General features: G+C 42.7%; 1 protein-coding gene across 1 annotated transcript in view; it reads left to right on the top strand.

The window, feature by feature from the left end:
- The window catches only part of ppp1r37 (protein phosphatase 1, regulatory subunit 37), a 75,352-nt gene extending 67,383 nt beyond the window's left edge, over positions 1-7,969 (top strand). Inside the window, exons 12-13 of the mRNA XM_056234264.1 lie at positions 7,044-7,145; positions 7,237-7,969. Coding sequence (XP_056090239.1) covers positions 7,044-7,132 — 89 coding nt within the window. The 3' untranslated portion in view covers positions 7,133-7,145; positions 7,237-7,969. The remainder of the gene's footprint in view (positions 1-7,043; positions 7,146-7,236) is intronic.
- Positions 7,970-14,556: the final 6,587 nt, after the last annotated feature.

The raw sequence follows: 14,556 nt of genomic DNA, 5'->3' as shown, positions 1-14,556 counted from the left end.
GAAGTTTTAAGTTTATGGAAATGTACAATGTAAAAAAAAATATTATTCATATTTTATTTAAAATCTATATTTTCAAAACCTGGGCTACTCTAAAACTGCAGAAAAATCAAAGCCAAAAATCTGAACAAGTTGTGTTTCAAATTTTAGGTTGATATCTCAAAAAATGAGCTTTCAGTAAGATTTTGTTTGGGCGCAGTACCAAACTTTTTCACTAGGTCACAACCAGACTCCATTACTGCCCATATAAGGGCGCCTCCATTTCCATATGTGTTTTGAGTGATATGAACCATTATTTCCACAATTTTCATACAATTTATGAAGTAGAGATCCTATTCAGAAGTAGTATGGGAAGTTTGGCAGATTTTGATATGAATTCAACCTCTAAGAAACACATACAAAGAACACGCATGTGCGTCATAGCTCGCTGCCACATCACAAATGGTGAATTTATTATTTTTTTCTTTATATTTAAAACATTTTCAGACTTTTTTTTTCTAAAATAATTGAATGGATGCTATCTTTTGAACTCTTGGTATGAAAACAAACTAGGTTTCTACAATTTTTTTCATGATTTTTCATGTTCATTGCTATTTCAAAATAAAGGTCTGAACCTGCCTAGGAGTATGAAAATATTCTTGTTGCAAATTGATACATTACGGCTCCTCTGTAATTTATTTTGAAAATCAATCACCAAATATGGAAACTAGAGATTGTAAGCTTTCAAATGATATATAGTTTGTCAATATTACTCAAGGTTTTCACTAAGATATTATTGTTTTAAAAATATAATGGTAAACGTCCCACCTGTGGGACGGTGACAGTTAAGGGGTTTAAACTTATATGTAAATTTACACTTGCTTTTGATTTTGAGACTATCACTGAAAGTAATAATAACATGCAGTTCATTTAGTGAGTCGTGTAGAAATCATTTCAGAAATGCTCGTTCAGTGGAAGATTAGACCTAAAATACTTACAACAGTCATTCATTTTCTTGTGAATCGGACTACACAGGTCATGCTGTATATGTTTTGCATGCAGCTTATGAAAAACAGTGTTTTCTTGCTATTAAGGCCTGTTCAGACCAAGGATGGTGCAATAAACAAATGGATTTGAATAAACTCCTGTTAATGCACCTGTTTTACTAGAGGTCTCCCAATCTTTCTGAATCAAATCAAATAAACTGGTCATCTTACATTTTTTATGCATTGCTCTAAATTAGGCATGTGACGTTGCAAATTTTCATATCACGGAAATTGCTGAAGCTTTTATATCGGTATTGAATTAAGTTACAAAACCTAAATGTTGTTCTCCTAATAGGTTTTAACTTTTTGTTCTTATAACAAACTGAACATTTTAAATCAATAAAATAATACACACAAATTTCAAAACACAAACATTGTCGGTCAATGTTTGTTGGTTCAGATTAAAATGTAAAAAAAAAACGTTTCAAAGTATAAACAGATTTGAAAGTAAATAGTCAATTAAGTATTTGTGAATTCAAATGTTCAGAAACATTTCTTTGTTAACGGGGTCCTTTGCCGTATTTGTTTTTCATCTTTTTGCATGCAACTCGTACTACAAGCTCACAACTGTGGTGAAATATTGATACTTTTGCACCATTTAGTCATATTGGACTGAGCTGTGAACAGGTCTTAACCCGAGTATAGTCTAAGCACATAGACAATATATCCTCTCGATAGTGATTTTGAACATGGCGGGAATGATACGTAAGCAATAAGGAACTCAAGGCTAGTGCTGTATCGTGAATAAGTCGCGGCTGAGGGCGTTGTTAGCCACGCCGCGAAGTGGAGAAACCCCTTTAGTCGTGACTTATTCACGATACAGCACTAGCCTTGAGTACCTTATTGCTTTTATAAAACGGTTACCACACAATACAAATATTAAAGCTGCAGTCCGTATCTTTTCCTCTTTGTCGCCATCTCTCTGTTCGAAATCTGTAACTGCAGTGATTCGCGGAATTATCATCTTTACGTGGGTTGTAAATCGGCATGAAACAGCGCGGATGAACACAGTGCTTTGAGGCGAGTGCTGCTGTCAGTCACCGCGCTGTGTGGATACTGTCATAATCACAGATTCACTTTTTGAAAGTTTGACCAACATAAGAATTTTCATAAGAAAATGTCTTCTGAACAAGTAAGTAACATCCATTTTTGTTCTGACCAACTAAGGGGGAAAAGCATTCGACATGATAAGCTTCGTTAGATTTAATCAACGTGATTTACAGCAACCGTGCAAATTATAGCCTACTTTGTTCTCAAATTGTTCATGTTAACAACATCAGCATTGCGCGACTAATGTTAAATTTAATGTGTTTTATGGTTAGCAGCTACCTGTGGTTCAGAATTCATATTCTCCATAATAGCAAAACGAGAAAGGCACAACAAAGGAAACTCCATAACTGTGTGAATTAAGAAAACGTGCTGTTACACGATTGAACTATTGAAATGTCTTACTTGTTCAGCAGAAAAAAGCCGTCTCTTCTTCCATTTTGAACCCCTTCAAAACACGGAGTTCAGGCACTTTTCAAAAGCCCCGCCGATGTTTAAATCCTTGTGTTCGCATGAGACGGTTTCTTTCTCTTTCTCTAGCCACCTTAAATCCGAAGTACGAAGTCTTTTGGGTTTTATAACTGCTGAATCTCCAGTTGACACTGATGATTGTTGTTTGGATCTTTCTGGATGCCATAAGTTTAAAGGAGAACTCCGGCGCAAAATGAACCTTTGGTCTAATTACACATTGTTACCTAGTCAACTGTTATCTGAGATTTGTTTTCATGATTATCGAATGTAAATAGTTTTATCTCTAAAAACAGTTTAGCCTATAAAGCTAGTATAACGCTAGTATATTGGGCATAGATCAATGACAAATAAAAATCGCTTGTTAATACCACTAACAAGGCTCAAAATAGCCCCACACTAACACGGTAGCATAATGAGGGTCCCTTCAAACCGAAGCATTGAGAACTTTGTCAGTGTCCAGACAGTTTAATAAGAAGATATTTTAAACATACAGTCAACTTCGCGTATACAGGCAGAAGCCATCTTTGAAATACAGTCTCTACCAGTCGATCTACGAACGCCGATCCAAGTGCGCTGGTGAGATGTGAACGAGCTATAAGTCGTGATAAGGTGAGCGCGAACAGTAGGCTTGGATCGGCGTTCGTAGATCGACTGGTAGAGACTGTTTTTCAAAGATGGCTTCTGCCTGTATACGCAAAGTTGACTGTATGTATAAAATATCTTCTTATTAAACTGTCTGTACACTTACAAAGTTCTCAATGCTTCGGTTTGAAGGTAGGGACCCTCATTATGCTACCGTGTTAGTGTGGGGCTATTTTGAGCCTTGTTAGTGGTATTAACAAGCGATTTTTATTTGTCATTACACTATGCCCAATATACTAGCGTTATACTAGCTTTATAGGCTAAACTGTTTTTAGAGATAAAACTATTTACATTCGATAATCATGAAAACAAATCTCAGATAACGGTTGACTTGGTAACAATGTGTAATTAGACCAAAGGTTCATTTTGCGCCGGAGTTCTCCTTTAATCATGTAAAGTGCTGCGAGAAAAGCCTATACATCTAAACCTCTCGTCACGCGCAGTATAGCCGGCTAGCCGAAACTCCTTCTTTATGTGTACGGGTGTGACGTCATGACGCAAAGACATGCTCGAATTTCCCGCGGAAACCCACCAGTACCACTGGAATTAAAATCATTATTACAAGCTAACCGTTTTGAATCTAGCTATGGCAAGCAGATAGTTTTGACCACTGGCAGAATAAGTTTTTTTTTATATAATTATTTTGGATTATTTTTAACTTAAAAAAAGTTACGGACTGGAGCTTTAAAGCCAAAAAATATGTATCAATGCAACTTTCATGAAGTGAAATCACTATAAGCCTTCCTTCCGCTAGAAAAAATAGTCCCTGACCGTGATTCGTGATTATTTCGCCATTAGACGGCGGTAAAGACTGTGAGTGAGTCAGTAGAGAAGACTTTTATATTGAAAGGACTGAAACTTGTGAACACGAAGAAGCAACTGACAAATGACTAGCGTGTCAGGACACGGGAAAACCCTGTTACTGTTAAAAGGACAAGATATCCTTTCGGACATTCAAGTGGATTTGTATTATGAATAGGACTGACCTGAAGGAAAATGCTACATCTACTGTAAATGCAGTTACACTCGGTTACTCGATCTCTCACAATACTCGACTCTATCCACCGTATTCCTGCGCCCCATGACGCTTTGCGCGAATTATGGGTGTAACTAAACAATCAGTGAAAGGCTCGCTCTATGAACGCAATACGTTAAAAAAGTGTCACAATGAGATGACATTAATCGACTCACCCTTCAACCATCGAACATTAAAATTAAATTTAAAAGTTTAAAAGAATCAACGAGGTACTTTAAACAGACCAAAAATAGCCCCATAAGCGCGAGTCTTTGGTTAAATATCACTGTAGTAGTCAAATATATCTCTGTATTGTATACCAAGCCTTAATCAAAAAACGTTCATTAACTTCAGCATTACGTGACACTATTTCAAAGTGATTTCCGTCATTTTGACAGATTATAAATTGCATTTACCTGTGAAAACAAACCTGGAAAGAGACGTGAGGATTATTGAGAATAACGAGAGATTCTTCGTGCGTTCCAGTGAATTATTAATGGAATATCGTGTATTAAATTCGGGAGAACAGACCACAAATGTGCCGTATATGTTGTCCTTTTTCATACTTTTACAGCGGATTGCAAAGGAAAAAAAAATAAAAATCATCACGAGGAAAAGATACAGCGACTGAAAAGAGCTCATGCCGTAGATATTCTTGTTATAACATGTCAAGTATAACGTTATTCTCGTGATGTCTGAAAATAAATCATGAAGGAAAATCGACAGCTCATCCAGTCAAACTGACGGATCAGCTTTATTTGTAGGGCAACCTTATGATTTAAAATGATTAGTTTCAGCCTTTTTGAATGGAAGTTCCCCAAACCGGAAGTGCCGCCCATAATTCAAAACGCAGTAAGGTCGTCAGGAATAAGTTGGAGAAGCTTCAATGAACAATATCAATGAGAACAAACATATGTTTACGTTGCTAGGAGTGGTTGCTAGGGGTGTGGTGTAGTGATACATAGAACCGTTGGGTGAAGCGGTCGTGTTTTATAGACCAACGCTACTTTTGCGTCATCGAAGGGTAACGCCCCCTTTTGGGGGGAAACAAACAGAATTCGCTCTAGATCTGCTAAGTTTCTTGATAGCAAAAATGGCACAAACTTAAAGAAGCTACTGGACACGGGGTTACAGAGGTGTCCCTTTGAAATGGTCGAAAACTGGATTAATGACCCCACGCACTGGCCAAATATGGACTATTCAGACATCTACCACTATCTCATGGAATCACCAAGTAAGTAGCCTATTTTTTTTGTCATTAACACACAGTATGACAAACTAGACGATGAGGCCATGTCACTCGGATCATATTTAACTTGATTTAAGCTATTGACATAGTTTTGTTGTCGACTAGCTATACTAGTTAGAAAGACGAAGCTGCTAGCAGCTTACGTGATTAGCTCTCACTAGGCACGCTACCTTGGCTGTTAACTGATATTACTGTTGAAGTAGTGGCAGGCTAGGACTAAAGTGGACTTGGCTGGTTTCTGCTTGTGTCTAGAAAGTGCTTTAGGCCTAACTTATATGACTTTTCGACGAGCACTGCTCTGGTGGGCTACATGCAACAACACGAACGGCAGTAGATCAAGTCTTCTAGGCTAGATAGGATAGCGTAATGTCACAACATCCAATTTGATAGCCCCGTACATAAATACATTGGTCCTATACATATTTTGCCGTACACTGTAAACCTTTTTACAACTTTTAAAGTCCTAGCACTTTCTAGACACAAGCAGAAACCAGCCAAGTCCACTTTAGTCCTAGCCTGCCACTATTTCAACAGTATAGTATAGCTAGTCGACAACAAAACTGTCAATAGCTTAAATCAAGTTAAATATGATCCAAGTGACATGGCCTCATCGCCTAGTTTGTCATACTGTGAGTGTTAATGACACAAAAAAAATTTTGGGCTACTTAAGCCTAGTTCACACTACATGATTTTAAGCCCGATTTGCAAATCGTTGAGCTCGCGACAGGTCAGGGTGTTATCGCGTGCAAATCGCGGGGGATTAGCGGGCGATGAACGCTCGCCAATCTGTTAGTATGAAAGAGCTAACAACGCTTTAAAGACGCTCGCAGACGCGTCGCCGAGCCCAGAAAAATATCTAGCATGCTAGATATCCAGAGCTGTCGCACGACTGAAGCTCACGTGATGTCATGAGCTACAGCCAATCAGAGCAAGGCATGTTCGCGTGTTGTGTTCTTCTTCGCTGGGTATTGGCGCGCGTGCTGTTTCGCGTCATTTCCGGTTCGTTTTATCGCGTGATTTTTCGTGACAAAACGTGGTTTGTAGACAAGATAGAATCGTTGGGTGACAGAGTTGTTGTCAACTCGTGTAGAGCGTTACCTCCTGTTGCGGATCAATCACGTTGTGTCGTGTGGTGTGAACAGCTCAACAACTTCAACACTCCTGATTTCACAGAGAGCAAGTCATGTAGTGTGAACCACACAGTTCAGCCCGATGTTTTAAAATCATGTAGTGTGAACTAGGCTTTACTTGGTGATTCCACGAGATAGTGGTAACGTTAGATGTCTGAATAGTCCATATTTGGCCAGTGCGTGGGGTCATTAATCCAGTTTTCGACCATTTCAAAGGGACACCTCTGTAACCCCGTGTCCAGTAGCTTCTTTAAGTTTGTGCCATTTTTGCTATCAAGAAACTTAGCAGATCTAGAGCGAGTTCTGTTCTCAGGGGAATCCGTTTGTTTTCCCCCAAAAAGGGCCGTTACCCTTCGATGACGCAAAAGTAGCGTTGGTCTATCATGAATAAAACACAGCTATTGACCAATCAGAATCAAGGACTGGAACTAACCGTTTTATAATGTGTGTGTGTGTGTGTGTGTTAGTGAGCGTGACTGCAGAGCTGAGCTGCGGGCAGGATTTAGAGGAGCTTCTCCTTGATGCCAGTCTGGACACCAGCAGAGATGCACCATAATGCTGTAACCTAGGTAACGCAAGGAAATTCCCATGTTTATGAAGGAATTGCTGGAATAATAACTTCTGGTCTGGTCAAGTTAACCCGTATTTGTCTCTTCTCAGGGTCCACACGTGTAGTGAGAATCAAGAGAGGTGGTTTGTTCTTGCCTCATGGCATTTGCTCACATTCCTCTGGACTCTTTCCGTCTTTCTCGTGTCTTTTCCATAAATTTTCAAAACAACACAGGGAACTCGCCTTCCCTCAAATGGCCGACCTTTTGTGAAAATTGGCATTGTATTCAAATTACGAAAACCTCATCTGTGATTGGTGAGTTGCCGTAAAGTGTGTTCGTCCAGCGATGGTGTTCAGTTACCAAAGACACACATGCGGAGAAACGCTTCTCGCTAACGGCGATCTTCTTCTGTTCAACCACTTCATGCCGTTGATCGTGGCGCGTCACTGCTCGCCGTCGCCCCCTCGTGGACTGGAGGTTGTACTGCATTAGAAAGACTGACCAGCTGGAACACTTTGAGCAAAGACAGTTCATTGGTTTTGGCTTTCAGATCTTGTCCGGCTGGTGGAAGTTGTTTAGCGAGCGCTTCGTTGCACTCGAGTGTATGTGTGCGTTTGTCATTATTATTGTCTCCTTAACACACTAAAAAAAAAAGACTCGTACCAAAGCGACACACACATCCGCTTTCCGCTTGTTCCTGCTCAGGAATCGGTCACTTCTGATCTCACCATCAACCAGCACATCTGAAGCCTGAACCGGCGTGAATATGTGGAACAACCGGCTTCTGTCTCGGCTGGATAACTGTTGAGCTTTAGCGAATCATCTGAGAGATCCAGAAGATTCGGAAGAAACAGGCGAATGAATTGTACAATTTTCACTCTCTCTTTCTCTCTCACACACACACACACACACACACACACAAAAACACATAAACTCATTCTGTCTTCCACTGGTGGTAACCCTGTGTGTCACCATACGTACTCATCCGAAGACAGGACTTGCCTTTAAACCTTTTCTCAGCTCTTTATTCTGGCTGCTCGGCTGAATCAGTTTGTATTTATTTTAAACAACCCGAGTCTGTTGTGTGAATTTTTTTTTTCTCTCTCTTTTTTTCTTCTCCCTCCCTGTTCCCCCTCTTTGTTCTTCTTTTCTTTCTTTTTTTATCTGTTATTGTGGGATTTCCCCCTCTTTTGGTGTATATTTTCAGATTCTATAAAGAGCAAATATTAAGTTTAAAGTTTTTCCTATTTTGATTGGTTGGGGTTTGGGAAAGGGGCGGGGCTCTGTTGATTTATATAAATGGGGGTGGAGCTCTGCGAGAGTATATTATGTAAATCAAGAGTGTGTTTGGGTATGAAAGCCGCCATTTACAAAGAGGCAGTAGGAGTGCCGGACCACAAGACTTCATGAAGAAAACACTAAACTTGTGTGAAGCTCCTGCCGCTGGAGACACTAGAGACTAAACGTCACCTCAGAAGATGAGGACAAATGAGAAGCTTGTGACATCGAAGCGAGGCTTGACCCGATAAATGTAGTACTTGCCGCCATTCCAGGCTCTGTGGTCGGTGCTTTCCGGTTTCTCTCTCGTTCTCTGTGTCGCCTGGTGGATGTTGACTCTGACTGTGAAAGCAGAGCTCGATCTGCCACGCTTCAGAGACGCTTCGCCTCTACATCCAGATTGTCTTTGACCTTGAAATCTTCACTTCTGTGCGCCCAACCCAATGTTTGTAATGCTTCATTTTTAGTAATTTTTAAAATTACCTGTTAAATTAATCAAACTGTACTGGTAAACACAAAGAGATGTGTATGGCTTTTCCCTCTCAAATAAATGCATGTAATGACAAAAGTAGCATGTGTGGCGAATGTTTTCATATAATAACTTCACTAATTGCATTTTTCAGTTATACTTGACATTTTTGGGTTGAATCATGAATGTGCACGAATTCCGGTATCATCCGCTTTTCGTTGTTTTAGCTGAAGAAAACATGCTGCTTGATATTGCTAACTGGTTTGTTATCATATTATTTTATTATAATCATAAAACGCACTGGTTTGTAGTGGAAGTAGTTTTACTGGTGAATAGTTAGTTATTTACCTTACAGTTAAATATCATCGGATGCAAAATTCACTTTTATATGGTGTTTGCATATAAATGTGTCTTTGCAGTGTGTGGACACAACCACCATACAATGAAGAAAATCCATTCAATCCTTTTTATTAATCCTCAAAAAGCCTAAACACACTCAATAATCAGGCCGTTTGGATTTTCTGAGCAATATGATGTCATATTGCTCATGCTCCGCCCACAACCACTGACGGACTGTCCCGTAATAACTCATTATCATTTAAAGAGACATGCACTGCAACGGGTCGCTGTGAACAGAGCTGTTGTTGAGGTGAAAAGGGTTTTGTTTTACCCTTGTTCAAGACTCACAAGGAGTTTGTAGGCCGTTCTGTTACAGTTACAGAGATCACAGCAGTTCTACCCTTCACCACACACACACACACGGCAGTTCTAACCTTCACCACACACACACACAGCAGTTCTACCCTTCACCCCACACACACACAGCAGTTCTACCCTTCACCCCACACACACACAGCAGTTCTACCCTTCACCCCACACACACACAGCAGTTCTACCCTTCACCACACACACACACAGCAGTTCTACCCTTCACCCCACACACACACAGCAGTTCTACCCTTCACCCCACACACACACAGCAGTTCTACCCTTCACCACACACACACACACACGGCAGTTCTAACCTTCACCACACACACACACAGCAGTTCTACCCTTCACCACACACACACACACACACACACACACAGAGCAGTTCTACCCTTCACCCCACACACACACAGCAGTTCTACCCTTCACCCCACACACACACACACAGCAGTTCTACCCTTCACCACACAGGGGCGTGCAACTTATAAAGCGTTAAAATATGTATTCAATTTACATATTAAAACATATGTATGGAATGGCAAAAATGTAAATTTTATAATTGAATTATCATTTTCATTTTACACCAAACGTTGCACAAATGTAATGGAAAATGTAAATTAAATACAGAAATGCATTGCCATTTTACATATTTCATTATCATTTTGCATATTACATTTCAAATTGAATATTGCTACACATAAGCTTCCATAGAAGTTAGGCACGTCGTGACCTTCCAGGATCTGCGTTTCTAGTCGCCAACATGTCGAAGAAAACAAGTCATGCAATCTCCAATAATGCCAGTGGTTCCTTAACCTGTAACCAAGAAGACTAACACACACACTGACACGCTACTTCTTCAAGGTTGGATTTGGCCAGGCTCGAACGATAAACAAGAGACTCTTCCCAAAACATCAAGATAACATGTTCTTTCTCTCAAGGAAAGGACGCTTAAATCTAACAGGGAAAGTAAAGACTTTACTTAAAATCTCACAAGCCTAGAGAAGTCATTCAACTCGTGTGATATCTAGAAGGAAAAATATTGTGTAATATCTTGATTATAATCACTCATTAGATGTTCATTAAAGCAGCAGCGGAAAGAAAATGAATCGAATATCTTCCGCAAAAAAACGTAAGGTGGAGATTAATGCTTGTCTTGCATCAGCCTGTTCTCAAGTAAATGCGTCTCTATAGCACGCATTGTGTTTTATCGTGCGATTTATACGCGAAAATGAGTTTTTACGTGCATATGATACGCAGTTTTTGCGTGCATTTGATACGCAGCTCATTTGCGTGTAATACACACGCAGCTCATTTGCGTGTAATACACACGCACCCCACACCACTAATTCTACCCAAATGTATAATACACACGCACCCCACACCACTACTAAACCTACCCTAACCAACCCATGCGTATCCTATGCACGTAAAAACGACTTCGGTTACTAACGTAACCTCGGTTCCCTGAGAGGAGGGAACGAGTATTGCGTAAGTAGCTTACGCTATGGGAAAACTCCTTTTCTCGAGAAATATTGAAGTCTTTATGTAAAACACATTGCAGCTGCACAGCATACAGCAGTGAGCGAGGCAGCTCGGTCATTGGCTGTGCTGCGGCAACTGCACGAACCTATGACGGGGCGACTCTGAACCCGCTTCCAATGAGCGTGCTTCGCACCCGTGCGTGTCAGAGCCCGCCCAGATGAGTGTGGCCAAGGGCTATATATTGGGCGCCCCGTCGTCTGAGTTCTTTAGGTTCAATCGACTGAAGCGAACTGACCAAGCACAAGCACGGCAGATTACGCAATACTCGTTCCCTCCTCTCAGGGAACCGAGGTTACGTTAGTAACCGAGACGTTCCCTTTCGAGAGGTTCCTCCTATTGCGTAAGTAGCTTATGCTATGGGAACACCATGTAAAACGCCGTGCGTGCTGACTTTGCTCTATTAAGCCGGAGGCAGATGCCTGAGCCTTAAAGGAAAGTAATTATCCAACGAGCCGGGCAAAGGCGGGCTATATAAGGGACAATGTGGAACGGCCCAATGGGCGTCCAGAGAAAGCACACAAGCACATTTTTATGTACTGATATGCATGAAAAACCCTCTAATGGCGCTTTTCCATTACCAGTACCAGCTCGACTCGACTCGCCTTGGCTCGCCTCGACTCGGCTCGTTTTTCGCTCCGTTTTCCATTGCAGAAAGTACCGCCACAAATAGTACCCGGTCGTCATAGCGACGCCTTTCGTTCCTCGTTGCCCCATCAAGCTCTCGCTGGATCCTTTCTTCGGCAACCAAACAAAGGAATGTCTGCACCTCCTCGTTTGACCACGGCGTATTCTTCCGAGTTGCCATAATAATAGTAGTAAGTTTAGTAACTATCTCTGGCCAAACTATTTAAAAATGGCGGGGTTAATTCTGGATACTCCATCTGGCGCGTGCAATGATGACGCAGATTCTCTGTGACCAATCAGCAGTCGGCATTGTTTTCACGTCACATTTTAGTATCGGCTTAGCTCGCCTCAGCTCGCTTAGAACCTCGCCGGAGGTGGTACAAAAAAAAGTACCCGAAAGCAGGTACAGGTACAACTTTTACACAGTGGAAAACCAAACAAAGGCGAGTCGAGTCGAGCCGAGGCGAGCTGGTACTGTGTAGTGGAAAAGCGCCATAAGTCAGTCAGATACGGACCCTATAAGGGAGGAGATAATGCTCAGCATGTACACACTCCAGCCTATGCATAGTTAGACCGACAGTATGTTGGAGTCCAATGAGGGGACCTGCAGGTTATAAAACCTGATAAATGTTGACGGTGAGGCCCAGCCTGCTGCCGCACAAATATCTTGAATGGGTATCCCACTCGACCACGCCCACGAGGAGGCCATGCCTCTCGTAGAGGGAGCTCTGATGCCCAAGGGGCACTGAAGGCCCTTGGCTTCATAAGCCAGCGCTATAGCATCAACTATCCAGCGCGATATTCTCTGCTTTGAAACAGCGAGACCTTTGGTGCGGCCGCCAAAGCATACGAACAATTGCTCTGTCTGTCTGAACAGGGCAGAACGTTCCAAATATACTCTGAGCGCCCTGACCGGGCAGAGTAAATTAGCGTCGCTTTCGTCTGCTGGAGACGATAGTGCGGCCAGAGAAATCACCTGTGCTCTGAAGGGTGTAGAGAGCACCTTAGGAATATACCCGTGTTTTGGCCTGAGGACAACCCTGCTGTCGTTAGGTCCAAACTCCAGGCAGGCAGCGCTTGATGACAGCGCGTGCAGGTCGCCCACTCTCTTGACCGAGGCGAGAGCCAGCAAGAGAGCAGTTTTAAACGAGAGCTGTTTAAGGTGCACAGTTCGGAGGGGTTCGAACGGGGCACTTTTGAGTGCGTCCAGGACCGTGGCCAGGTCTCAGATCGGCACTGAGGGGGGGGGGGGCGTGGGGGGTTTATCCTCCTGGCGCACCTCAGGAAACGAACAACTAGGTAGTTTTTCCCTAGTGTGCGTCCTTCTACAGGGTCGTGTGATGCCGCTATGGCAGCCGCATATACTTTGAGCGTGGAGTGGGTACCACTCGGTACCTCGCATGTCTCAGGGTTCAGGTTCCTGGATTTACACCAGTCACTGAACACCTTCCATTTCTGGGCATATAAGCGCCTCAGTGATGGTTCTCAACACTCCACTGGGGAGGTTCCCGGGAACCCGTTGAGGGGCCATGCATGGAGGGCCCACAGATCGGGGCGGGGATGGAGGATCATCCCGTTGGCCTGCCTGAGGACCCATGCATTCTAGATGACTGATAATCCAAGACCTGTGTGTCACTAACTGGCTCTCTGATTGTGTTAGGACTAGCCAATCGTCGAGATAATTCAGTATTCGCACTCCCCGCTGTCTCAGGGGGGAAAGTGCTGCATCCATACATTTCGTGAATGTACGGGGTGCCAGTGACAGGCCGAATGGTAGTACTGTGTACTGGTATGACTGTCCCTCGAAAGCGAATCTCAGAAATGGCCTGTCGGTTCACATTCGCTATCGGAATGTGAAAGTAAGCGTCTTTCAGATCCACTGATAGAAACCAATCCCCCGGGCGAACTTGCGCGATGATATGCTTGGTTGTTAACATTCTGAACGAGCGAATCATTAAAGCTTTGTTCAGATGTCTGAGATCTAGAATGGGGCGGAGACCACCATCCTTCTTCGGGACGAGAAAATAACGACTGTAAAAACCTGCCTCGCTCATAGAAGGAGGGACTGTTTCTATAGCGCCCTTCTCTATCAGTTTGAGCACCTCGGTGCGTAGAACATGTGAAACATCTTTTCTCACTTTCGTCTCGACCACCGCTGTGAAGCGGGGCGGTCTGCGAGCGAATTGAAGTGAGTAACCGTGTTTTATTATGTTCAAAACCCATTTCGGCATGTCGGGGATATTTTCCCAAGCTTTCGCTCGCACAGATATGGGCTGAATGCTGGCTGGGGGCGTGTCGCTGTGACGTATGGCTCCCGCCAGCAAATCGCCCTGTGCTAATACTGAGCTTACAGCTCTCAGAGGCGCGCGCGCTTGCTGAGCAGCTTTGTTGAATGCCGAGTGCAGGGGTGCGTGTGAGATTACAGGCACGCTCGCCATAAAACTCACAGTGTGAGTTGGGGAAATGTTTAAGACTGTATGGACAGTGCTTATGGGTGGGGGTGCATAGACTGTGGTAGGCATGCGCGCCACTTTCATAAAACTTCCCGCTCGTGGCGGGAGGTTTTTGGCCATATAAACAGTGTTTGTGAGTTGGGGTGCGTGCATAACAGCGGGCACACGCGCTACTCTTATAGAATTTCCCGCTTTTACTGGGGAAGTGTTTATAACTGTGGGAACAGTGCTTATGTGTAGTGGTGCATACATGACAGTGGGCACACAATCTACATTTATGGGGCTTCCAGCCTGAGCTGGGGAAGCATTTGGCACTGCTTTGACAGTTTTGATATGTGGGAATGCGCACTTT

The sequence above is a fragment of the Rhinichthys klamathensis genome, unplaced genomic scaffold, assembly GCF_029890125.1.
Source record: "Rhinichthys klamathensis goyatoka isolate OS25496 unplaced genomic scaffold, OSU_Roscu_1.1 h1tg000391l_1, whole genome shotgun sequence".
In the NCBI taxonomy this organism is placed as follows: Eukaryota; Metazoa; Chordata; class Actinopteri; order Cypriniformes; family Leuciscidae; genus Rhinichthys; species Rhinichthys klamathensis.
This window is presented reverse-complemented; position numbering and strand designations above follow the sequence as displayed.